Genomic DNA, 26,102 nt, shown 5'->3' on the forward strand with positions numbered 1-26,102 from the left:
ATTCTGATTTGCCACATGATAGACTTGTTAGTAAATTTGAAACAAATTAGGTAAGTCGCATGAAGGTGGCAGTTTAGATTGAATGCTTAAATCTGGGAATTCAGTAAGTGTTGGAATTCGGTGTACTGAGGGAGCAAGTGCTGTTCTGGCCTTTTACAAAGGAGTGGTCCAAGAGAGGGAACCAGAGACAACCAAGGCCCGAGAGCTGAAGCCTAGAAGCATGAATTAGTTGTGTAGGTAGATAATTGATAAGTTTTGAGCTTTTTTTCCCCCTCTAAACTGGGGCAGCAATTTAAACTGGTACTGGAGAGATATATGTATTATATCAAATTTGTAGCTTAACTAGTTAAACTCCATATTTGAACCAAAGATAATCATTGAGTGATAGTCTAAAGTTAAAACCTAATTAGTTAAGTAAAAGCAAAATGAAGATGACAGGGCAGGTGACGTGTTACAGCAGAAACATGTGGGAGCTGGTGGATGCCTGTGTGATCCATGGCAATCGCATCTGCAATAAGGTCTGTAGCTCGAGGAACTTTGGCTCTCAGCTGGAGTCTGAGCTTCAGACATTCTGAGGGGTTAGCTACCCGGACACTTTGTTCCAGAGAAGTCACATCCCTTAGTTGAGGTGCTGTATAGAGAGGAGAGTATGGGGATCATAAGGTAACAATGAAGGACACGCAGCTCTTGCAGTTGCCCGACAGGCTCAAGATTGTGTGGACAGGAGCAGGACTGCAGTAAGGATGAGCAAACTGACCACAGCACCGAGGAGCAGGGAACCATTCAAGTGGGGGAAGCAAAGAAAGAATATGGTTGTAGTATAGTTAGGGGGATAGACACTGTTTTCTGCAGCTGAGAGCTTAGGCCCTGAAGACTGTGTTGCTTGTCCGATGCCAGAGATAAGGACATCTCCTCAGGGCAGGAGAGAAACTTGGAGTGGGAGGGGAAGCATCCAGTTCTTGTGGTAAACATGGGTACCAACAACATAAGTAGGACTAAGAAAGAGGTCCTGCTGAGGGAGTACAAGCAGCTAGGGACTAAATTAAAAAGCAGAACAACAAAGGTAATAATCTCTAGGTTATTACCTAAACCACGACCAAATTGGCATAGGGTAAATAAAATCAGAGAAGTAAATGCGTGGTTTAAAGATTGGTGTGAGAGGAATGGGTTTGATTCATGGGACACAGGCACCAGTCCTGGAGAAAGAGAGAGCTTGTACCCTTGGGACGACCTTCAACTGGACTGTACTGGGCTCTCTTTCCTGATGAATCGTAATAAGTAGGGCTGTGGAGAGGGCTTTAAACTAAATCATGGGGGAGGAGTGTTCACATGAGGGGAGTTTTGGAAAGTAAGAAAGAACAAGGCAATAGTGCAGGGTAATGATGTGGGTAATGATAACCAGAGTGTGACAGGAAGGGACAGAGCATACAAACATAACAGTGCACCAGCAAACAGTGTCAGAGTAGGGAAGAATGGCAAAAAGACAGAATTAAAGGCTCTTTATCTGCATGCACACGGCATTTGTAACATGATGGATGAATTCATAGCACAAATGGAAATAAATGAGTATGATATGATAGCTAATTTAGAACCATGGTTGCAAAGTGACTACGGCTGGGATCTGAATATTCAAGGATATTTGACATTTTGAAAGGACAGAAGAAAGGAAAAAAAGGTAGGGTACCTCTGTTAATCAAGGATGGGATCAGAACAATTGTGAGAAAGGACCTTGGTTCAGAGGATCAAAATGTAGAATCAGCTTGGGTAATAGATAAGAAATAGAAAAGGAACTAAGTCATTGGCAGTAGCTACACTGTAAGGCAGAGTAAAAATCAAGAAATAACGAGGGCTTGTGAGAAAGGTACTGCAATAATCATGGAAGATTTTAATCTTCATATAGATTGGACGAATCAGATTGGCAAAAATAGGCTGAAGAATGAATTCATAGTGTGTATTCACAATAGATTTTTAGAACAGTACATCCTGGAACCAACCAGAGAATAGGCTATTTTAGACCTGCTAATATGTAATGAAACAGAATTAATAAATGACCTCACAGTAAAGGATCCTCTAGGTAACAGTAATCATAGCATGATAGAATTTCACACTCAGTTTGAGGGTGAGAAATTTGGGTCTGAAACTAGTGCCTTAAATGTAAATGAAGGCAATTACAAGGTTATGAAGTCAGAATTGGCTAAAGTGGACTGAGAAAATAGATTAAAAGGTAAAACATTCACAAAGCAGTGGCAGACATTTAAGGGATTGTTCCATTGAGAAAGAAAGACTAAGAAAATGATACACCATCTGTGACTAACTAAGGACGGTATCAAATTAAAAGAAAAGATGTATGATGCTGCAAGGATTAGTGCTAGACCAGAAGATTTGGAAAATTTTAGAAACCAACAAAGATAACCAAAATAAAAAATAGAGGGATAAATTGGAGAATGAGGAAAGAACTAGCAAGAAATATAAAAAAGAGAGTAAAAGCTTCTACAAGTATGTAAAAGTAAAAGAATAGTGAAAGCGAATGTTTGCCCTTGAGAGGGTGAGACTGGGGAATTAATAATGGGAAGCAAGGAAACGGTATAGGCTCTGAACAAGTATTTTGTATCTGTCTTCACAGTAGAAAACACAAAAAGCATCCTAAAAATAGTACAAAATCAAGGGGCAAAAGGAGGGAGGAACTTAAAACAATTGCAATCAGTAGAGAAAAAGTACTAGGAAAACTAATGGGACTAAAGGCTCACAAGTCCCCTAGACCTGATGGCCTGCACCCTGGGGTCTTAAACGAAGTGGCTGCAGAGATATTGGAAGCATTGGTTGTAACCTTCCAAAATTCCCTAGATTTTGGAAATATCCCAACAATTGAAAAGCTGCAAATGTAACACCACCATTAGAGAAAGGAGGACGATAGAAAGCAGGAAACTGTAGGCCAATTAGTCTAACATCCGTCATTGGGAAAATGCTTGAATCCATTATTAATGAGATAGTAGAAGGACATTTAGAAAATCATAATACAGTCAGGTGTTCAATGTGGTTTTGTGAGAGGGAGACCAAATTTGACAAATTTATTTGAATTCTTTAAGGATGTAGCAAACAGGGTGGATAAAGGGGAACCAATGGATGTAGTGTATTTGGATTTCCAGAAAGCACTTGATAAGGTGCAACATAAAAAGTCACTGCACAAGGTAAGAGCTCATGGTGTTGTGAGTGATATATCAACCTGGATAGAGTACTGACCAACTAACAGGAAACAGGATCAAGATAAATAAGTCATTTTCAGGTTGGCAAACTGTAACTGGTGGAGTGCTGCAGCCTCAACTACTTACAATCTATATTAATGATTTGGATGAAGAGACAGACTGTTGTGGTCAAATTTACTGATGACAATAAGTAGGAAAGCAAGTTGTGAGGAGGGTACAATGAATCTGCAAAGGGATATAGATAGTTTAACTGAGTGGGCAGGAATTTGGCAGATGGGAGTATAATGTTGGAAAATGTGAGGTAATCCACTTTGGCAGGAAGAATAGAAAAGCAGGATATTATTTAAATGAAGAGATACTGTAGAATGCTATGGTACAGAAGAATCTGATGTCCTTGTACACGAATTGCAAAATGTTAGCATGCAGGTACAGCAAGTAATTCGGAAGGCAAATGGAATATTGGGCTTTATTGCAAGGGGGATTGAGTATAAAAGTAGGGAAGCCTTACAGGGCATTGGTGAGATTGCACCTGGAGTACTATGTACAATTTTAGTTTCCTTAAGGAAGGATATTGTTGCATTGGAAGCAGTTCAGAGAGTGTTCACTCGGCTGATTCCTGTGTTGAAAGTGTTGTCTTATGAGGAAAGGCTGAGCTGGCTGGGCCTATAGTCATTGGAGATTAAAAGAATGAGTCACAGAGTTTTGCAGCATGAAAAGAGGCCCATTGTGTCCGCACCAGTCATCAAGCCCCTATCTACTCTAATCCCATTTTTCAGCACTATGGTGTTTCAAGTGTTCATCTTAATGCTTCTTAAATGTTGTGAGGGTTCCTGTCTCTACCACCCTTTCAGGCAGTGAGTTCCAGGTACCCCCACCCCCTGGGTGAAATTTTTTTCCCTCAAATCCCCTCTAAACCTCCTGCCCTTTACCTTAAAGCTATGCCCCCTGGTTATTGACCCCTCCGCTAAGGGGAAAAGTTTCTTCCTATCTATCCTATCTATGCCTCTCATAATTTTATTTACCTCAATCAGGTCCCCTCTCAGCCTTCTTTGCTCTAAGGAAAACAACCCCAGCCTATCTAGCCTCTTTTCATAGCTGAAATGCTCCAGCCCAGGCAACATCCTTGTGAATCTCCTCTGCACCCTCTCCAGCGCAATCACATCCTACAGTGTGGTGATCTGCACTGCACACAGTACTCCAGATGTGGCCTAACTAATGCTTTGTACAGCTCCATCATAACTGCCCTGCCCTTGTATTGAATGCCTTGACTAATAAAGGCAAGTATCCCATATGCCTTCTTAACCATCTTACTTACCAGTCCTACTGCCTTCAATTTCTTTTTTTAAGTAACTCCCTGCACTTTCTACAAGCCTCTCGGGCTTCCACTGTTTCGAGACCTTTTTTTCTTTATCTAATCCTGTACATTCCTCAGCATCCAGGGTTCTCTGGATTCTTGTTGGCCCCGTCCTTCACCTGTACAGGAACATGTTGGCCCTGCACTCTCATTATTTCCTTTTTGAATGATTCCCACTGCTGTGATGTAGATTTTCCTACAAGTAGCTTCTCCCGGTCCACTTTGGCCAGATCCTGTCTTATCTTATTAAAATTGGCCTTCCCCCAATTCAGAACCTTTATTTCTGGTCCATCTTTGTTCTTTTCCGTAACTACCTTAAATCTTACTGAGTTATGGTCACTATGACCAAAATGCTCCCCCACAGACACTTCTATGATTTTCCTGGCTTCGTTCCCTAAAACTAGGCCCAGCACCAGCCCATCTCTTGTAGACCTTTCTATGTGCTGGCTTAATAAACTCTCCTGGATACATTTTAAGTGTCCCGCCTCTCTAAGCCTTTGTCTATCCCAGTTAATGTTGGGGAAGTTGAAACCCCCTACTATTATTACCCTATTATTTTTACACTTCTCTGAGATTTGCCGACATATCTATCTTCTTTCTCTCCCTGACTGTTTGGAGGTCTATAGTACACTCCCAGCAATGTGATTGCCTCCTTTTGTTTTTAAATTCTATCCATATGACCTCATTTGAGGAGCCCATCCGTATCCCGTTCCCCCTACCAAATTAGTTTAAACCCCCATCAACAGCACTAGCAAAGCCCCCTCTGCAAGGATGTTGGTCCTGTTCTGGTTCAGGTGCAACCTGTCAGACTTGTACAGGTCCCACCTTCCCCAGAAACAGACCCAGTGACCCAGGAATCTAAAGCCCTCACTCCTGCATCAACTCTTCAGCCACGCATTCATCTGTTCTATCCACCTACCCCTATACTCACTAGCACGTGTCACTGGGAGTAATCTAGAGATTACAACTTTTGAGATCCTACCTTTCAATCTACTACTTAGCTCCCCAAATTCTTGTTGCGGGACCTCATCCCTCTTTCTACCTATGTCATTGGTACCAATGTGAACCACGATCTCTGACTGTTAGCCCTCCCCCTTCAGAATGCCATGCAGCTGTTCAGCGACATCCTTGACCCTGACTCCAGGAAGGCAACACCACATCCTGGAGTCACGCCTGTGGCCACAGAAATGCCTGTCTGTACCCTTACTATTGAGTTTCCTACCACTATTGCTCTTCCTCTCTTTCTCCTCCCACCTTGTGCAGCTGGGCTCTGGCTGCACTCCCCAGACGAACCGTGTCTCTCACTGTTTTCCAACACAGAAAAACTGTTCTTGAGTGAGATGCATTCTGGAGCATTCCTGACTACCTGCCTGCCTCCCTCCTTCTTATTGATGGTCACCCATTCCTTTTCTGACTGCACTTCCTTAAACTGCTGGGTGACCACGTCTAAAAACGTGCTATCCATGCAACTCAGTCTCGCGAATGCATTGCTGTGCCTCCAGCCGACGCTCAAGCTTCAAAACCCTGCGCTCAAGCTGGTCAAACTGATGGCACTTCTTGCAGATGTGGTCATCCAGACTGCCAGGAGCGTCTAAGATTTCTCACATTCTGTACATCGTGCAACACATGGGACTGAGCTCCCCTGTCATACCTTTAATTAAAATACTCTTACCCTAAATTTAAGCCAAGTAGAAAATTATTTAAGTTTCTTTCTTTTTAAATAATTTGAGAGATGGTCTTATTGAAACATTTACAATTCTGAGATGGCATGACAGGGTAGATGCTGAGGGGATATCTTGTGGAGAAATCTAGCACTGGGGGCACAGTTTGAAAATAAGGGATCTCCCATTTAAGATGGAGATGAGGAGAAATTTCAACTCTGAGGGTTGTTAGTCTTTGGAATGCTCTTCCACAGTGAACAGTCGAGACTGAATCATCAAATATATTCAACGCTGAGTTAGACAGATTTTGATTGACAAGGGAATCAAGGGTTATAAGGGACAGGCAGGAAAGTGGAGTTAAGACCACATATCAGCTATGACCTTATTGAATGATAGGCTTGATGGGCCAAATGGCCTACCCTGCTCCTATTTCTTGTGATCTTATAAGCCCATGTGATTAAAGGAGTAGTGGGTCTGAAATTGACGAAGAGCAAGTAAGTAAGCACACAATTAGATGGACAAAATGCACAAATAAGTGAGAGATGAAACTTAATGCAGAGAAATGTGAAGTGAAAAATCAAAAGAGATAATGTAAAGAAGTTATACAACTGTTAAAATGGGTGGAAGATTAGAATTCATGTACGCAAATCTTTGAAGGTAGCAGGACAAGTTGATAAGGTAATTAAAGTATTTGGGATCCTTGGCATTATAAAGGAAGGAAATTATGGTCAACCTTTATAAAAATCACTGGTTAGGCTTCAGTGAGATTAATGTGTCCAATTCTGGGCACCACACTTTAGGAAAGATGTCAAGGCCTTGGATAGGGTTAAAAGGAGATTTACCAGAAGAGTCATATGGACTCGTTTTTTTTTCTCTCCACAGATGCTGTTAGACCTGCTGAATTTTTCCAGCATTTTCTGTTTTTGTTTCAGATTTCCAGCATCTGCAGTATTTTGCTTTTATTTACCAGAATAGTATCAGGTATGAGGGACTTCAGTTATATGATGAGACCAGAGAAGCAGGAATTATTCTCCCTAACAGATATAGAGAAACTTTTTCCACTGGCAGGAGGGTTATTACCCAGAGGAAGCAGATTTAAAACAATTGGCAATCCAGTGTGGAGTTGAAAAATTTCTTTACGGGGTGAGTTGTTACGATCTGGAATGCATTACCTCAAATGATGTTAGAAGCAGAGTCAGATGTAATTTGTAGAAGGCATATACTTGAAAAGTAGAAATTCGAATAGCTATGAGGAAAGCGCAAAGGGACTAATTGGTAGTGCTTCCAAAGAGGTGGCACCGACATGATGGGTCATGTTTGTATGTCTGTGCTGCATGATTCAAAATGGTTGATGAGTTCTGATACAGATAATTTATGTTGTGCCTTGTAAGTGATTACCATTTTATGTTCACATTTGTTCAAAAGATTGGTCCAGTAGGTAGTGAAAATGTTAACTCTTGTCTTAATATTAGTATTAATTTCAGTAAATATGTAAATTTTCTTTATTTGCAGATTACCAATATAGAACTCTGGCTCAGGCATGTGATCAGAAAACTAGCATTGGGCTAGCCAGATCTCAAGATGTTGACCTTCGTTTTTTTTTATGCCCTCCTTTACAAAAAGTAATTGAGGTTAGTGAATCCATTCATGTTTTTTGCTGTCTTAGATTTCATTTTCCGTGAAGTGATGGTGTTTGTGTGTAATTAATTTAGCATGCATTTATATAACAGTGGTAATATTGGTGTGAAGTGGTTTCAATTCACTCTGACATTGAAGGTGTAGTACCATTCCAGAGTTAAAAGCCCATTAGGGTTGCAGAACAATGTAGAGTGAAGCTCCTTGGAGGAGGGGGTGCCATCCTGTTTCATCCAGATCCAAATCTGGATTTGCACTAAAAGTTTTCGTGTAAGTACAAGCAAAGCTGCTTTGCATGATGCTACTTTGTAGTACAAATGTACTCGTAGATTTTTAAAATGCAAAGGTCGTGTCAAGATTTATGGTGCTGTTTACCAGTTTCCGTAAATTAGGATAATGTTGATTTTGGTCAGCTGATAGTTAGAATATGATGACAGTTGATAGACTTAGTATTATTTTTATATTAAAATAGGTCTGATTAGTTTTAAGAGTGAGCTCTTTATATCAGCATGTTATTGGGATGATCCCACATAGTGAGTTACTGAGTATGCTGTGATCTTCAGTATTGATCAGCCAGTAGCTGTCTCAGTAAATGGAAGGTTAAAAGATACCAGGTCAACGCATTCATTAATTTTTGCAATTCTCTATATCAGTGCCTCCCAAGTTATTTTTCAGTATGACCCCATTTTAACAACTGAAAATTAAGGGGACCCTGGACACCAAAAAAAAAAACAGAAATGAAGAAGCGTAGTAACATTCAATATGATTATTACATTTTGTGTATTATAGACCATGTAATGCATCATGTAAATATAAAAATCTGTGTTTTTAAAGTACTTCGTGAAAATTTTATTATTTTACGTGCTCACCAGTCCATTACTTCACCTGAGCAACTCCAGCTCATGGACCTTGGTCAGGAAGCAATGGAAGCACAGGTTGAGGGTATTGAAGTGGCTGATCTTGGAGTCCAGGTTGTTCCACAGCAGCAGGGTCTTGGGGTTGAGCTCCGACAGGCTGCAGCAGGTTCATGGTTGAGACTTCAAGACTCAGTGAAGCGGCCATGGGCAGAACCCATGACCAAGAGAGACACAGAGCAGGGCAAGGGCAGGATCATATCCCACTGGTGTGCGGAGCAGGCTCTGAGTTCCCAGAGTTTGGGAACCACTACTCTAGGTTGCCCATGAAATACTCATAGCCATATAAGCAAAATTAGTGAAGAGAGACCACGATTGTTGGCAACATCAAGATATTAAACATTTGAGCTTTTTCCCAACTGGTGCACCCTGCACCTGGATGGTATATAAGGGTCATTTCTGCCCTAGAGGATCAATTTGTTTTATCCCCAGAACATGATAAATTGACGGCGCAATTTTCAGGCCTAAAGTCTATTGTACTATTGCTCCAACTCTTTTCAGTTGAATTTTATCTTACAAGTAGTAATACTGTACTCCTTAAAATAATAAATTTACATGAAATAATTTTAATAATTTATTCAAAATATTGGCCTTCAGTCATATTTTTCCATCCCCCACTATGCAGCTGCCCTAGTTATATCAAGCAGAATATGAAGTGCTCCTGTGCTTTCAGCCCGGCAAATAATCATGAATTTCACTGCTCTCATGCTTTCACTGTTTTGAATTGAAGCACAACGTGGACACATATAACCTGCTTAGGCTTTTCAAGCCATACAACTAGATTGGCTCTGAAGGTTTCAAGGGCATCTTGTGTAAGAAAAAATACAGCACACCAATATATTCATCTGACACAGTTCATTTAATGCTCTTGGCACCAACTCCACTGTCATTGACTGGCTTAGTCTACACTCATAAGAAACAGTTACATAGACTTTAAGAAATCAAAAGATGAAGTGTCACACAACAACTTGTGGGCAAAGTTATTGCTCATGGAATAAAAGGGGCAGTAGCAACATGAATTCAAAATTGGCTGAGTGACAAAAAACAGAGAGTAATTGTTAATCAGTGTTTTTTGGACTGGAGGAACGTTTGTAGTTGAATTCCCCAAGGATTGGTGTTAGGACCCTTGCTCTTCCTAATATATAATAATGACCTAGACATTAGTATATAGGGCACAGTTTCAAAATTTGCGGGTGATATAAAAATTGTAAGTATTGTGAACTGTGAGGAGGATAATGCAGAATTTTAAAAGGACATAGAGAGGTTGGTGGAATGGCAGACACATGGCAGATGAAATTTAATGCAAAGAGTGTGAAGTGATTCAGTTTGGTAGGAAGAATGAGGAGATATGATATAAATTAAAGGGTACAATTCTAAAGGAGATCCAGGAGCATAGGGACCTGGGTGTATATGTGCATCAATCATTGAAGGTGGCAGGAGAGCTTGAGAGTGCAGTTCATAAAATGTACAACATCTCAGTTTTTATTAATAGGGGCATGGAGTATAAAATCAAGCAAGTTATGTTAAAACTTGTATAGAACACTGGTTCGGCCTCTACTGGAGTATTGTGTCCTGTTCTGGGTGCCACATTTTAGGAAAGATTTGAAGGCATTAGAGAGAGTGCAGAAAGATTAATGAGAATGGATCTAGGAATGAGGAACTTCAATTATGTAGATAGATTGGAGAAGTTGGGATTATTTTCCTTGGAGAAGAGACTGCTGAGAAGAGATTCAATAGAGGTATTCAAAATCCCGAGAGGTCTGGACAGAGTAGATTGAGAAAAACTGTTCCTATTGGTGTAAAGATCGAGAACAAGTGGACACAGATTTAAGGTAATTGGCAAAAAAAACAATAGCGACATGAAAAGTTTTTACACATCATAAGTTTACATATCGAATTGGGACCCGAATGGACTGCCTGAGAACCTGGTGGAGGCAGTTTCTATCAAGAACTAAAGAGGGAATTAGATTATTATCTGAAATGAAGGTGCAGAGTGAAAGGAAGAAGGTGTGGGAGCGGCACTAGGTAAATTGCTCCCATGGAAAGATGTGCAGACACGACAGGCCAAATGGCCTCTTTCTGTGCTGTAACAATTGTGTGACCATGCCATTCTCTCCTCTTTTCAGTTCTTTCTAGATACTGATCAACATAGTGTGTTTTTTACACATTAGTGTTTATTTTTTCCACCAGTGTTTTACAAGGTTAGTTAGTGAAATTTGATCTATTGCTGCTAGCAATATAGTTCATTCAAATTAAAATATTCGAGGTTTTGCTGTATTTGGTTTGGAACTATAGGAATGTATAATTGATTGTAGAAATTCTTGATTGTAGTGTCACTTCACCTAAGTAGGTATCAAAATCACAGAATTTTGCTCCTTCATCCAATCACATCTCAGAATTTCAACCAATCAGATCACAGAATTCGCTGTAACTTCAAACATTGACATTTCCTGAATCCAGTCTCATTGGTCCAAATGATTATTTTACCAAAAGATTTTTTTTTCCAGACACCTCTATATTAATTTCCTTTACTATTCTATTTCTAGAGGTGAACTGACTTCTTGGAACTGCTGCAGTCCCTGTGGTGAGGGTACACCCACAGTGCTGTTAGGGAGGGAGTTCCAGGATTTTGACCCAGCAACGGTGAATGAACAGCGATATATTTCCAAGTCAGGATGGTGAGTGGCTTGGAGGGGCACTTCCAGATGGTGGTGTTCCCATGTATCTGCTGCTCTTGTCCTTCTAGATGATAGTGGCTGTGGGTTTAGAAGGTGGTGCCTAAGGAGCCTTGGTGAGTTTATGCAGTGTATGTTGTAGATGGTACACACTGCTGCCACAGTTCACCGGTTGTGGAAGAGATGCCAATCAAGCGGACTTCTTTGTCCTGCTTGTTGTTAAGCTTCTTCAGCGTTGTTGGAGCTGCACTCACCTGGGCAAGTGGAGAGTATTCCATCACATTCCTGACTTGCGCCTTGTAGATGGTGGACAAGCTTTGCAGAGTCAAGAGGTGAGTTACTCACCACAGGATTCCTAGCCTCTGACCTACTCTTGTGGCCACAGCATTTATATGGCTAGTCCAATTCATTTTCTGGTCAATGGTAAGCCCCCAGGATGTTGATAATGGGGGATTCTGTGATGATAATGTCATTGAATGTCAAGGGGCGATGGTTGCATTCTTTTTTGTTGGAGATGGTCATTGCCTGGCACTTGTGTTGCACGAATGTTACTTGCCAGTTGTCAGCCCAAGCCTGGATATTGTCCAGGCCTTGCTGCATTTGGACATAGACTGTTTCAGTACCTGGAGAGTCGCAAATGGTGCTGAACATTGTGGAATCATCAGTGAACATCCCCATTTCTGACCTCATGATGGAAGAAAGGTCATTGATGAAGCAGCTGAAGATGATGGAGCTTAGGATACTACCCTGAGGAACTCCCGCAGTAAAGTCCTGGGACTGAGCTAATGATTGACCTCCAACACCCACAACCATCTTCCTTTGTGCCAGGTATGACTCCAACCAGCCGAGAGTTTTCCCCCGAGTCACATTGACGGCAGTTTTGCCAGGGCTCCTTGATGCCAAACTCAGTCAATTGCTGCCTTGATGTCAAGAGGGCAGTCACTCTCACCTCACCTTGGGAGTTCAGCTCTTTTGTCCATGTTTGAACCAAGGCTGGAATGAGGTCAGAAGCTGAGTGACCCTGGCAGAACTCAAACTGAGCATTATTGAGCAGGTTACTGCTAAGCAAGTGCTGCTTGATAGCACTGTTGATGACCCCTTCCATCACTTTACTGATGATGGTGTGTAGACTGATGGGGTGATAATTTGCCAGATTGGACTTGTCCTGCCATTTGTGTACAGGACATGCATGAGCAATTTTCCACATTGCTGGGTAGATGCCTGTGTTTTAGCTATACTGGAATAGCTTGGCTAGGCTAGCAAAATCTGGAGCACAAGTCTTCAGTACTATTGTCAGAGCCCATAGCTTTTGCAGTATCCAGTGCCTTCAGCTGTGCCTTGATATCACGTGGAGTGAATTTGAGGAGGCCAAAATGGATCATCCGCTCGGCACTTCTGGCTGAAGATTGTTGCAATTGCTTCAGCTTTATCTTTTGCATTGATGTGCTGGGCTCCTCCATCATTGAGGATGGGGATATTTGTGGAGCTTCCTCCTCCAGTGAGTTGTTTAATTATCCACCACCATTCACAACTGGATGTGACAGGACTGCAGAGCTTAGATCTGATCTGTTGGCTGTGAAATCACTTAGCTCTATCTATCACTTGCTGCTTATGCTGTTTGGCATACAAATAGTCCTGTGTTGAAGCTTCACCAGGTTGACACATCATTTTTAGGTATGCCTCATGCACGCTTCATTGAAGCAGGGTTGATCCCCTGGCTTGGTGGTAATGGTAGAATGGGGGATATGTCGGGCCATAAGCTTACAGATTGTGGCTGAGTACAATTCTGCTGCTGCTGAAGACCCAAAGCGCCTCATGGTTGCCCAGCCTTTTGTTGCTAGATCTGTTTGAAACCTATCCCAGTTAGCATGGTGATAGTGCCACATAACACGATGGAGGGTTTCCTCAATGTGAAGACGGGACTTATTCTCTACAAGGACTGTGGGGTGGTCACTCCTACTGATACTGTCATGGACAGATGCATCTGTGGCAAGCAGGTTGTTGAGGATGAGGTCAAGTATGTTTTTCCCTCTTGGTGGTTCCCTCATCACCTGCCTCAGACCCAGTCTAGCAGTTGTGTCCTTTAGGACTCAGCCAACTCGGTCAATAGTGGTGCTACCGAACCACTGTTCGTGATGGACATTGAAGTCGCCTCACCCTGAGTACTTTCTGCGACCTTGCCACCCTCAGTGCTTCTACATGGTGTTCTACATGGAGGAGTATGATTAACCAGCTGAGAGGCGGTGTTACGTGTTAATCATCAGAAAATTTCCTTGCCCATGTTTGACCAGATGCCATGAGACTTCATGGGAGCCAGAGTCGATGTTCATTACTCCCAGGGCAACTCCCTCCCGATTGTATACCACTGTGCCACCACCTCTGTTGGGTCTGTCCTGCCAGTGAAGGTGGTGTTTGGGACATGATCTGTAAAGTATGATTCCGTGAGTATGACTATGTCAGGCCATTGCTTGACTGGTCTGTGAGACCGCTTTCCCAATTTTGGCAGCAGCCCCAGATGTCGGGAGGACTTTGCAGGGCTGACAGAGCTGGCCTTGCCGTTGAAGTTTCTGGTGCCTAGGTCGACGCTGGGTTTTCTGTCCAGTTTCTTTCCTTATAATTGACTTTGTAGCGGTTTGATGCAGCTGAGTGACTTGCTAGGCCATTTCAGAGGGCATTTAAGAGTCAACCACATTACTGCGGATCTGGAGTCACATGTAGGCCAGACCAGGTATGGATGGCAGATTTCTTTCCCTAGAGGACATCTATCCTGCTCAACTACTCTGGTCATGTCATATTCCCTTTCAGGCTAATGATCATTTGGCAGGCAGGAGGCAACTATGGAAATGACAGGACAATGTAGACTTGAAATAATTTTTATTATTCATTAACATTTTTAAATACATTAGCACAGTAGCATTGTTTTAAACACCCAGTTGATTCCTGTTGTGCAGCTAAGAAATATTCCTCTTCCTCTTCCTATTATTTCTACATGATTTCGGCAAAGCTAAGGCAGCCTGCTTGTTTCCTTGTTCTGACAGCTAAGATGCTAATGGCGGACATTCCCTGGGCTTTGATGTGTGGTCCAAGATGTGACAACCCAGCCAACTCCCTTGGAGGCACCATCGAGTATATGGGCAGAATTCTATACTTGCCATTTGGATGACTGTCCTAGCACAGTGTAAAATCGGGTATCTTGATGTCGCGTCCGATTCTCACATCATCACGCCTGACCGGAAAAATATAGTCGTCATAAGGTCGGAAACCTGCCTGCCTTCTGATAAAGTTCAATTAAAGAGGGTTTGAGGCAATCAACTACCCAATTGACCGTATTATATTTTGCTGCCTGTGCAATTTTACTTTAGTCACTCGGGTTCCACGGGAGGAAGGGAATTTCAGCTCAGTGGTGCACAGACGGGATATGAGGAGAAGACAGTGTAGAGTTGGAATTTGCAGTTGAAACTGCATGACAGGTGAGTATGCTTTATGAACAATCTTAAAGTGAGCCACCGAAGGGTTTATCTTGAGGGCTATGAAGAGGGGCTGCAGCCAAAGAGGCTTCCTTACTGGGAAGGCTGACAGGAAAGAGTCAAAGAGTGTAGGGGCCATTGGGGTAGTTCACTCAGGCGGAGGCTCCTCAAGCAAGGAGGAGAAGGACAAAGAGGAAGGAAGCTGCACACGGACAGCAGCAGTCTGCTGGCCAACAAACTAAGGCACCATGGTGACACTGAAAGCCAGAAGAATGCAGAGAGGGCCGAGGGCATTTCCACCCAAGAAGAAGAGTTTATCCTGAAGGAAGGGTATACAGTTCATGCTAAAACTACCTCCATGTCTGAGCTTTGGTTTCACAGGCAGCTATGGCTTTCTGGGGAGACAATCACATTTATTTGTGACATGCTTGCAGAGAGGAAATAAGCTCCAATTGCGGGTGGTCATCCGATGCCTGTGGCACTGAAGTTGACAGTTGCATTGAAATTCTGTGCCTCGGAATCCTTGCAAGGATCAGCCAGGGACCTCTGCTGCAGGTCAAAATCAGCAATTGGTCTTTACACCAGGCTTGTAACTGATGCATTGTTCCAGGGGGCAGACAACTTCACCAAGTTCACTAGTGAAGACAGCCAGGCTGAGAGATCAAAAGGCTTTGGGGCCATTGCAACATGGAAGGTTCAGTAGAGGAAGATAACAGTCTAAGGGAATTGTACTGGTCACAAGAAGCTTCAGCCCAGTGAGTAGTGTACTAGTCATGGATTCATTTAATTGCGCTGTGTTGGACAATGGTTTCACATCCACAGGATGTGAAACGGATTGGTTGAAATGTTATTTAGATTCACTCAGTAGGAAAGATCCAAGTAAGGTCAAGGAATATGAACGTTCTGCTTGTTTCAGGTTCAAGGATGACAACACTTTAAGGTCACTGAAAAGTGTGGTGATTCCATGCAGAATAGCTGGGTAAGCCACTTTGTTAGTTACAGATATAGCATCTTGAGGGATACCCTTGCTGCTGAGCAAGCCATTCATGAAAAAGGCACAAGTGAAATTGGATATAGGACATGATAAAGCAATTGTCTTTGAAAAGTAAGTAATTCTCAATTTACAGGACAGGACATTATTACACACCTTTAACAAAACCTAGCACCTCTAATCAGAATGTTAAAGAAGTGTTAATTACATCAGCCAGTAATTTGAAAGAGAAAAAGCAAATAGTCTAAAAGCTACATCGACACTTTGCTCATCCCTCTTGTTACAGATTAAAAATCCTATTATAGGATGCAGGAGTTGATGATGAGTACACAAAGATTGTTGAAGAGCCTAGTGAAAAATGTGATATATGCAAAAAGTATCGGAGGACACCATCATGACCTATTGTAAGTCTCCCACGAGCATGATTCTTTAACGAAGTATTGAGTTAAAGGCAAAAATAGCTGGAAAAACTCAGCAGGTCTGACAGCATCTGCGGAGAGGAATACAGTTAACGTTTCGAGTCCGAATGATTCTTCATCAGAACTAAGGAAAATTAGAAATGAACTTATATTTCATCTCATTTCTAACTTCAGACCTCATTTCAGACCTGCTGAGTTTTTCCAGCTATTTTTGTTTTTGTTTCAGATTTCCACGATATTTTGCTTTTATATTATATTGATTTAAAGGTACGGGACAAGGATTTCATAGACATGGCAACAAGATTCAGTCTTTCTACAGTAACATAGGGTAAAGATTGTGGATAAAATCATGGAAAAATAGTTTGGGTCTGGACTGGAGGCACTAGCCAAATCCCTAACTGACAATGGCAGGAGGGGGAGGCATGGGTGGAATTTGCCAATAACAAATTTAGAGACAAAATATGAATATTATAGTGATGAACACTGCGCTGAAAGTTTCTTCAGTAGTAGGCTTTGTGAAAGAAATTGCCCAGTGATTGATGAGATTCTCAATAAGATTTTAGCTAATGTCTGGCTCTGTGACACAACAGATAGCGTGTTGGACTTCTAGTTACTTCGGCAAGTGATTCAAAGGTTGTGGGTTCGAATCCCACCAGAGTCGATTTGTCACTGGAGAGAATGCAGAGGAGGTTTACAAGAATGTTGCAGGGTTAGAAACGAGGAGAGATTGGATAGGTTGGGGTTATTTTCCTTAGAACAAACAAGGCCGAGAGGTGATCTGATTAAGGTGTATAAAATTATGAGGGAAATAGATAGAGTAGACAGGATAAAATTGTTTCCCTTGGTGAAGAATTCCAGAACCAGGGGACATAGATTCAAGATAAGTGGCAGAAGGTGTAGGGGGGACATGAGGAAGAACTATTTTACGCAGAGGGTAGTCTGGAATTTGCTGCCCAAGTTGGTGGTAGAGACAGAAACTTTAAACTCTTTTAAAAAGTACCTGGATCTGCACCTAAAGTGCTGTAAGCTGCAGGGCTATGGGCCGGGTGCAGGAAGGTGGGATTAGAAAGGGCACCTGGGTGTCCTCAGGCTGGCATGGACAAGATGGGCCGAATGGCCTCCTTCTGTGCTGTAACTTTTCTATGGTTCTAACATCTGCCCTAGGATGCGCAATCTATGTGAAAAGTTTGCTTCAAATGGTTGGGAGCTATAGTCAATATCAGTTGGTCTATGGGAGAAATCCAAAAATGTCTTCCGTGAAGTGTGATTCTCTGCCCGTCTTGGAAGGGACTACAATTAGCTCTAACTTTTCTCCACATTTGAATACTCTACATGCAGGGAAAAGGGCAATCATCAAGGCAGAAGTCTCAGAAAATTTGGTGAGCCATATGGTATCACAGAAGACCATGTGAGATGAACTTTAATCCTGGGGATTTATTGTCCCGTAAAAGAGAGGGCCAGAAAGAGTGGAAAGGTCTGGATAAAGTGCTTGATAGGCTGTGATGGGAAGACAGTAATTCTCCAACATGGTAGTCAAACTATTAGGGTACATTCATCAAGGGGAGATAGTGGTGTGATGGTAATTTCATTAGACTAGTAAACCAGCTGCCCAGGCTAATGATCTGGGGGCACTGGTTCAAATCCTACCAAGGCAGCTGGTGAAATTTAAATTCAAGTAATAAAATCTGGAATCGAAAACTAGTCTCAGTAATGATGACCGTGAAACTAACATCAATTGTTGTTTGAAAAATAAACCTATCTGGTTCACCAAAAGGAAGTCTGCCATCCTTACCCAGCCTGGCCTGCATGTGACCTCAGAACCACAGCAATGTGGTTGACTCTTAACTGCCCTCTGAAATGTCCTGACAAGCCACTGAGTTCAAGGGCAATTAGGAACAGGCAATAAATGCTGGCCTTGCCTGCGCACCCACATCCCATCAAAGAAAATAATTTTTTTTTAAATTAGGTTGATCAGGACCTATGTATAAACTGCAGAATCTGAGCAATTAGTAGAAGATGATGAGGCTTCCTGCACCTCACATACTCATATGTTGACAGTTATGAAAAGGAGACTACGATTGATAAGGGGCTGGATGACAATAGACAAAGTGATACTGATGCACAGGATAGAATTATTTTAGCCAAAGATCAACTGCCAAAAGTTTATCCTCGGGTAACATATTTACCGGAAGTGCCCAGCGAATGGACAGATGTGACCATTGTAGGGAGAGCAGGGAAAGCTACCAGCAAGTTCAAATATTGGCTAAAAGCTCACAATAATGAACAGGAGGTGTAAGATCTATGGGCTGGCAAAATGAGGTGAAAATGTGGAAAGTTAAAAAACGCACTGTTTCTATAGTGAACCTGGAAATGACTCTGGTCCTAGGAAAAGAACATGTACTGGCAACAGGACCTTTGGCCGTGGGCGGGCGAGGCCATGTAACCGTAGTCCAGAATGAGATGGGAGGGCCAGCGGAGGTACTGTAGTTTGACTAGAACAAGGACTTTAGAGCAAACTAGGAATACCACTAGAAGTAGAAGCCCTTATGATCAGGAAGTTTTGATGGCTACAAACAAATTAGAAGATAAATTAATAATAGATGCAAAACAAAAAGAGTTGGATAGTTGCAAAAAAAATTGATGAATGCTCTGAAGTGCCAGATAGGGGATAGCCTGACTTATCATACAGGTGGATATGTACTGAAAAAGTACTATTTGATGGAACATATAAGGCTGAAACAAGATAGCAGCTCAGGGTTTTGAAGAGAGACTTGGTCATCAAGATGTTAGAGTGGACTTCCACCACTGCAGGAAGGTGATCTTGAAGATTTTCTTAGGCACAAATTCTTGGGAATGTAGGTCAATCAATATAAAAGCTGCATTTTGCAGGGTGAAAATTTTCAAAGGGAAACATTTTTGAAACTATCTAAAGAATTAGGTGATGTAGAAAGGAAACTGTGAAAATTAAACACGTGTTTATAGATTGAATGATGCATTGAGGGTATGGTATTTCTCGTTAGGTCCGTCTTGTAGAATTCAGGTAAAAGCAAAACCAGCAATGTTCTATTGGTATCATTAAGAGAAACTCATGGATATATTTATGATGCAAGTCAATGATTTTCTATGGAGAGGTTTTGTGGAATTTGAGCAATTTGTTAGATAAGATAAAAGGGGAATTTAGGATTGGAAATCAGGCTTCAAGGACCTTTAAATATATAGGGTTAGATATTAATCAGACCAAGTTGGGTGTAGCCTTGAATCAACAATCATATCTAGAAAGTGTTAATTATATCCCAATAAATCAGGCCAGGTCAGATGAGCTTGTATCCAAAGAAGAAACAGAGCAGTTAAGAAGCTTGATTGGACAGTTAACCTGGCTATGCATCACACAAGACCCAATGCCAGTTATGACATATTGGAACTGAGCACTCTGGTGAAAAATGCTACAGTTGAGGAGGTTTTAAAGGCAAATAAAACATTAAAGAAATTAAATTCTGAGAAATGTGTCTTGGGTTTCCAGCTTTGGATGACCCAAAAGATATGAAGTTGATCATTTGTAGTGATGCTTCCCATGTCAATCTTCCAGATGGATATTCAAATATGGCTGGGTTTATCTTATTCTTGGTGGGGATAAATTGAAAGTGCTGTCCCTTAGCCTGGGAAGCAATGAAAATATAAATTAAAAATAAAAAGCTGCAGAAAAACTGGCGTTGGTAGAAGCATTAGATATAGGATTGTACTTATCTAACATTCTGAAGGAAATCCTAAACAAGGGACATTCTGAGAAAGTTTGCCCATTGAATGCTATGCAGCTCTCTTTGGGATAATGTTCATTTGACAAAGTGTGTCACTGAGAAAGCGTTGAGGAGTGACTTGGCTAGTGCAAAGGAAATGTTGGAGAGAAAAAAGATCTCGAAGATAAAATGGGTCAACGCAAGTCACTAATTTATCGGACTGTTTTACAAAGAGCTTGCTCCAGGAAATTGTTCGAGGTCCTAGAAGAGGGATGTCTTGTGGGAGTTGTAAGAAATATGGAAAACCATTTTTTTAATTGTTTTGTAATTATGCTATAATTTGTAAGTATGTTATATAGCTTTTGTTTAAGTAAATAAATCTTTGGTTGATTGTCTTATTAAAGATACGCAGATGATGGGCATTATTTGATTAAGGACTGAGAGCACTTATAAAGAGGGATGGCTGGGACACTTGGTTAGTACTTAGGAGGCAGAGATCTGTAACGCTACTTCTTGCCACACCTTCTGAACTGAGTTTCTTACATTGGTTATGATGAGAAGGAAAAGAAAGTCTTTTAGCAGGTACAAGGGAAGCAAATCAGCAGAGGCATTAGTGGAGTACAGACAGTGCAAGGTGGAGCTTAAGAAAGCAATTAAGAGAGCAGAGGGGATATGAGAAAGCTCTGGCTGGTAAAAGTGGGGAAAATCCCAAGATATTCTATAAGTATATCAATGGGAAGAGGATAATCAGGGAAAGAGGAGGGTCCATAAGGAACCAAGGGGCCATCTACAGGTGGAGCCAGAGGACATCAGTAGAGTGTTGAATGAATACTTCACGTCCGTCTTCACCCAAGAGAATGAGGATGAAGGTATTGAACTTGGGGAGAGAGACTGCGAGGTTCTTAAGCAAATTGATATTGGGAGTGACAAGGTTTTGGAGGTGTTGGCAGGCTTAGAAGTGGACAAATCTCCAGGTTAGGATGATTTGTGTCCCAGACTGCTGAGGGAGGCAAGAGAGGAAATCGCAGGGGCTCTGACCCAAATTTTTAATTCCTCTCTGGCCACGGGGGAGATGTCAGAGGACTGGAGACCAGCTAACGTGGTTCTGCTATTTAAGAAGGGTTGTAGAGATAAGCCAGGGAACTACGGGCCAGTGAGTCTCACATCAGTGGTAGGGAAACTATTGGAGAAAGTTCTGAAGGAGAGTATCTATCTTCACTTGGAAAGGCAAGGTTTGGTTAGGGATAGTCAGCATGGCTTTGACAGAGGGAGGTCATGCCTAACAAATTTGATGGAATTTTTTGAGGAAGTGACCAGGTGTGTAGATGAGGGTAGTGCAGTTGATGTAGTTTATATGGGTTTCAACAAAGCCTTTGATAAGGTCCCACATGGGAGACTTATAAAGAAGGCAAATGCACATGGGATACAGGGTAATTTGAGAAGGTAGATTCAAAATTGGCTTAGTTGTAGGAAAGAGAGGGTGATGACAGAAGGCTGCTTTAGTGACTGGAAGCCAGTGTCCAGTGGCATACCACAGGGATCTGTGCTGGGTCCCCTATTATTTGTCATTTATATAAATGACATAGATGAATATGTGGGGGGTAGGATTAGTAACTTTGCGGATGACACAAAGATTGGCTGGGTGGTGAACAGTGAGGTTGAGTGTCTTGGGCTACAGGAAGATATAGACAGGATGGTCAAATGGGCAGATAAGTGGCAGATTGAATTTAACCATGAAAAATGTGAGGTGATACACTTTGGAAGGAGTAATTTGACAAGGAAGTTTTCAATGAACGGAATGGCACTGGGAAGTTCTGAGGAACAAAGTGACCATGGCGTGTGTGTCCATAGATCTCAGAAGGTGGAGGGGCACTCTAGTGGGGTGGTGAAAAAGGCATATGGGACACATGCTTTTATCAATCGAGGCATAGATTATAAAAGTAGGGAGGTCATGTTGGAGTTGTATAGAACCTTGGTGAGGCGACAGCTGGAGTACTGTGTGCAGTTCTGGTTGCCACGTTATAGGAAGGATGTGATTGCACTGGAGGGGGTGCAGAGGAGATTCACCAGGATGTTGTCTGGGATGAAACATTTAAGTTATGAAGAGGGGTTGAATAGACTTGGGTTGTTTTCGTTGGAGCTCTGGTTAAGTCTCAACTGGAGTATCGTGTCCAATTCTGGGCACCCCACTTTAAGAAGGATATGAAGGCTTTAGAAAGAGTGCAGAAAAGATTGATGGGAATGTTTCCAGGGCTGAGGGATTTCAGCTACATGAATCGATTGGAGAAGCTGCATTTTTTCTCCTTAGAGAAGAGTGGGTTCAAAGTTGATTTGATAAAGATGCTCAAAATCATGAGGGTCTAAGACAGAGTAGCTGGCAAGAAATTGTTCCATTGGCGGAAGGGTCGAGAACCAGAGAATGATTTAAGATGATTGGAAAAAGAACTAACATGAGGAAAGACCTTTTATGCCGTGAGTGATTAAGGTCTAGAATGCACTATCTGAGAGTGTGGTGGAAGTAGATAGAATTTGGCTTTCAAAAGGGAATTAGATAATCAACTGAAGAGAGAAAATTTTACGGGAAACAGGGAAAGGAGGGGAGGGTCATGAGAATAGCTGAGTTGTTCCTGCAGAGAGCAGAAATGCATTCAGTAGGCTGAATGGCCTCATCCTGTGCAGTAAGCGTTCTCTCAGCCAAGCGACAAACTGTATGGACCCTCGAGGCTTCTTTGCTATTATTACCGTCATGGCTGATCTGCCTCAAGGACACTTTCCTGCCCAATCCCCATTTCCCTTGATTCTCTGAAAGGCCAAAAACTATCTTTCTCAGACTTAAATATCCACCAGAATGGAACATTCAAAACCCTGTGGGATAGAGGTTTCCAAAGATTCACAACCCTCTGAGTGAAGAAATTTTTTGCCATCTTGGTCCTAAATGGTCCTGAGACTGTGCCTTGTGTTCCAGATTCACCAGCCGGGGAACAACCTTTCCGTCTCTACCCTGTCAATATCCTTCAGAATCTTACTTGTCAGGGGGATGAAAAACATGTATTCGAACTGACATAGGGAAAGGGCTCAAAGTCATCATTGTGCAGATGCTTTTACATCAGTTATTGGTGACAGCAAATCCATGAGTGATTGTTTTATGTCATGTGGCATTGTGATATGTCATACTGTCACCAAGTATCTGGGAAACTCCCATCTCTCCATCGCCAATGGCCTTGCAATCTGCTACTCTGCTGATCTCCATGACCACCTCCTACCCAATTGTCAGAGTGGAAATTACTGGATAGCCATTCCTGGTTCTCTGTCTCTTCCTGGAATTCTGTGCTCTTTGCTGCAAGGAGAGGAAGCAGAGAGTTATGAGTGTGCGAAATAGATTGTGTGAAGAGGATGAATGAAAACACTGTGGATCCTGATCGTGACAGATGGGTGAGAGTTGGCAGTAAGGTTAGTATGTGGCAGTGTTGGCTATTCAGATGGAAATGTGAGGTTACATCTCAAGAAAGAGAAATGAGTGGAGTGCAAGGCGTGTTGCTCTGAGGCATGCTACACAGCAGGATGCTTTGAAAGACAGAAAACGTGGGATGCCAGTCATCTTTCCTGACCTTATTCCTTCAGCTACTTCCAGCCATACATCTTTGATTTCAGAGGCTGGCCTCTCCCTCCTGTCCGGGGGGCAATACTTCTCCTCTGGCATTCATAGCCTGCAATATGACTTCCAGAGCAGCATTGGAGAACCAGTGGTGAGGAGAGGTCTTTCCACATTCCCACATGCATCCATCCTTCTACTTGCCCAATGTTCAGTCGCAGACATGCAATGAAACCATCTAACCATATCCAACCTCCACCATGCTACAGCAAATCAATTAACATAAAACTTCTGCCCATAGATTCTATTTGTGAACCTGAAGGTTATGTATAATTTTCTAAGATTGAGCAAAGCTGCAGGCACTTAGCTGTGTTTACACAAAAGTCACGTCCTGTTCTCGTGTTTGTTTCCTATGTGTAGAACTCCTGCATTGAAGATGAGCTAAGGTACCTGCTGGCCTCCCTACCGCAGTCTGAAGTGGATCAGTGTGTGCAGTACTTTACTTCTCTTGCTCTACGAGAGAGTAATCAGTCTTTGGCAGCGCAAAGGGTAAGCTTCGAAGATCAGTTCTGTGTAGTCATCCTTTTGCAACATTGCTGGAAAATTTACTACTTTCAGACAAGATGATATCTGTTTTTAGATGATGACCAAAGTCTACAAATGAAACATTGCTAATGGCTAGCAGTTATACCATGGCTAAATGGTTTAGCAAAGGCTGGCCTATTAAAAACCTTTCCATTAGCATTAAATAATATCAGAGATTGTGCAATCCCTAACAGATGGGGCCTAAAAATTTTAATCTTTGACGTGCAGCTTGAAAGAAGATTTTTTTTGTGTCAGACTGGCTCAATTTGTAGTATTCCTGCCTCTGAATTGGAAGTACATGGAGTCAAACCCCAGTTAGGACTTCACATGTGCTGGGGAGGTGCTGCATTGCTGCGGGCACCATCCTTTGAATGGGATGACAGCTGTGGCAAGAACAGAAAGTGCTGGAAAAACTCAGCAGGTCTGGCAGCATATGTAGAGAGTGAGAAACAAAGTTAATGCTTCGAGCCCACTATGACTCTCCTTCGGAACTGGAGAGAGGTAGAAAAATGATTGGTTTTATGCTGTTGAAAAAGTGGGGAGGGGCAGGTAAAGCAAAATAGAAGATCAGGGATAGGTTAGAGGGCAAGAGAGATTAAATAACAAAGATGTTATGGAACACAAGACAAAGCGAGTGATAGTGGCAGTATTAAAGACTAAAGCTTTGGGTGTTAATAGCAGAATAAAGGTCAGCACTACCTGAAAGCAAAATAGCAGAATGTGTTAATAGCAGAAAAGGGTCAGTGCCATCTTTACATGAAAACAAGATACAGGCTGGCAATTTGAGGGGTGGGGGGATAAAAATGGATGACAAATCTCATGGTCTGAAGTTGTTGAACTCAATGTTGAGTCCAGAAGGTTGTAAAGTACCTAATCAGAAGATGAGGTGCCGTTGCTCCTACTTGCATTGGGCTTCACTGGAACATTGTCACAGACCAAGGACAGAAATGTGAAAATGAGAGCAAGATGGTGAATTGAAATGGCAAGTGACCAGAAGGTCAGGATCATGCTTGCAAACTGAGAGAAGGTGAACCGCAAGTGGTCAGCCCTGTCTGCGTTTAGTCTCCCCAGTGTAGAGGACACTGCATTGTGAGTGGCGAATACAGAACACTAAATTGAAAGAAGTACAAGTAAATCGTTGATTCACCTTGAAGGAGTGTTTGGTGCCCTGGACAGTGAGGAGGAAGGAGCTAAAGGACCTTGGAAGGAGTGTTCCAGCATTTTCTGTTTTTGTTTCAGATTTCCAGCATCTGCAGCATTTTGCTTTTATGGACAACTGTAGACCAATCTGCCTGTATACAGCTATTGAGTTTTGCAACACAGTGACTATGCAATATCTTAGCTAGAATGATCTAAAATTAATCTGACTGTCCTCTCTTCCCATTTCCCTGTATCTTCCTCCGCATCAAATGATATCCAATTTTCCACTAAAAATGCAATGATCTCTGCCTCAACTACTCCCTGTGACAAATCATTCTAAAGTTCATCAGCTCTCTGAATTAAGAGATTTCTCCTAACTGTTTTCATCGATGATCGATGTAAATTGATGGCTTCATGATCACTCTCAACCAAATCGCCCTAACAAAACTCTCATTAGAGTTAAAACTTCCTATTAAATTTCCTCTTAACTTTCAATGGAAAAAGTTCCAGTATTTCAAATCTTTTCTCATAACTATAGTTAGCCAGTCCTTTATTTTCCCAAAAACATACTTTATTCATAAGATTTATAAAGGTACATTACAAAGTTCAAAGTTAACTTCAAATAGAGTACAAATCAGATCATTTCTTTCAGTACAGTATGTGGCACTCTGAGATGCCACAGAGGCAACATTATAAAACTCAATAGTTGTATACAGACAGATTGGTCCACAG

General features: G+C 41.9%; 1 protein-coding gene across 7 annotated transcripts in view; it reads left to right on the forward strand.

Annotated features, from left to right (window-relative positions):
• The window catches only part of serac1 (serine active site containing 1), a 435,627-nt gene that overhangs the window by 257,157 nt on the left and 152,368 nt on the right, over nucleotides 1-26,102 (forward strand). For 6 of the 7 annotated variants that reach the window (XR_005942391.1, XM_041182871.1, XM_041182869.1 and 3 more), the window contains exons 6-7: nucleotides 7,731-7,849; nucleotides 24,066-24,194. Coding sequence is in view for 6 of the 7 variants with exons in the window: in XM_041182871.1 (XP_041038805.1) it covers nucleotides 7,731-7,849; nucleotides 24,066-24,194 (248 nt within the window). In the remaining variant the exon portion in view is untranslated. The remainder of the gene's footprint in view (nucleotides 1-7,730; nucleotides 7,850-24,065; nucleotides 24,195-26,102) is intronic. The other variant, XM_041182873.1, reaches the window with a different exon arrangement.

The sequence above is a fragment of the Carcharodon carcharias genome, chromosome 2, assembly GCF_017639515.1.
Source record: "Carcharodon carcharias isolate sCarCar2 chromosome 2, sCarCar2.pri, whole genome shotgun sequence".
Taxonomy (NCBI): domain Eukaryota; kingdom Metazoa; phylum Chordata; class Chondrichthyes; order Lamniformes; family Lamnidae; genus Carcharodon; species Carcharodon carcharias.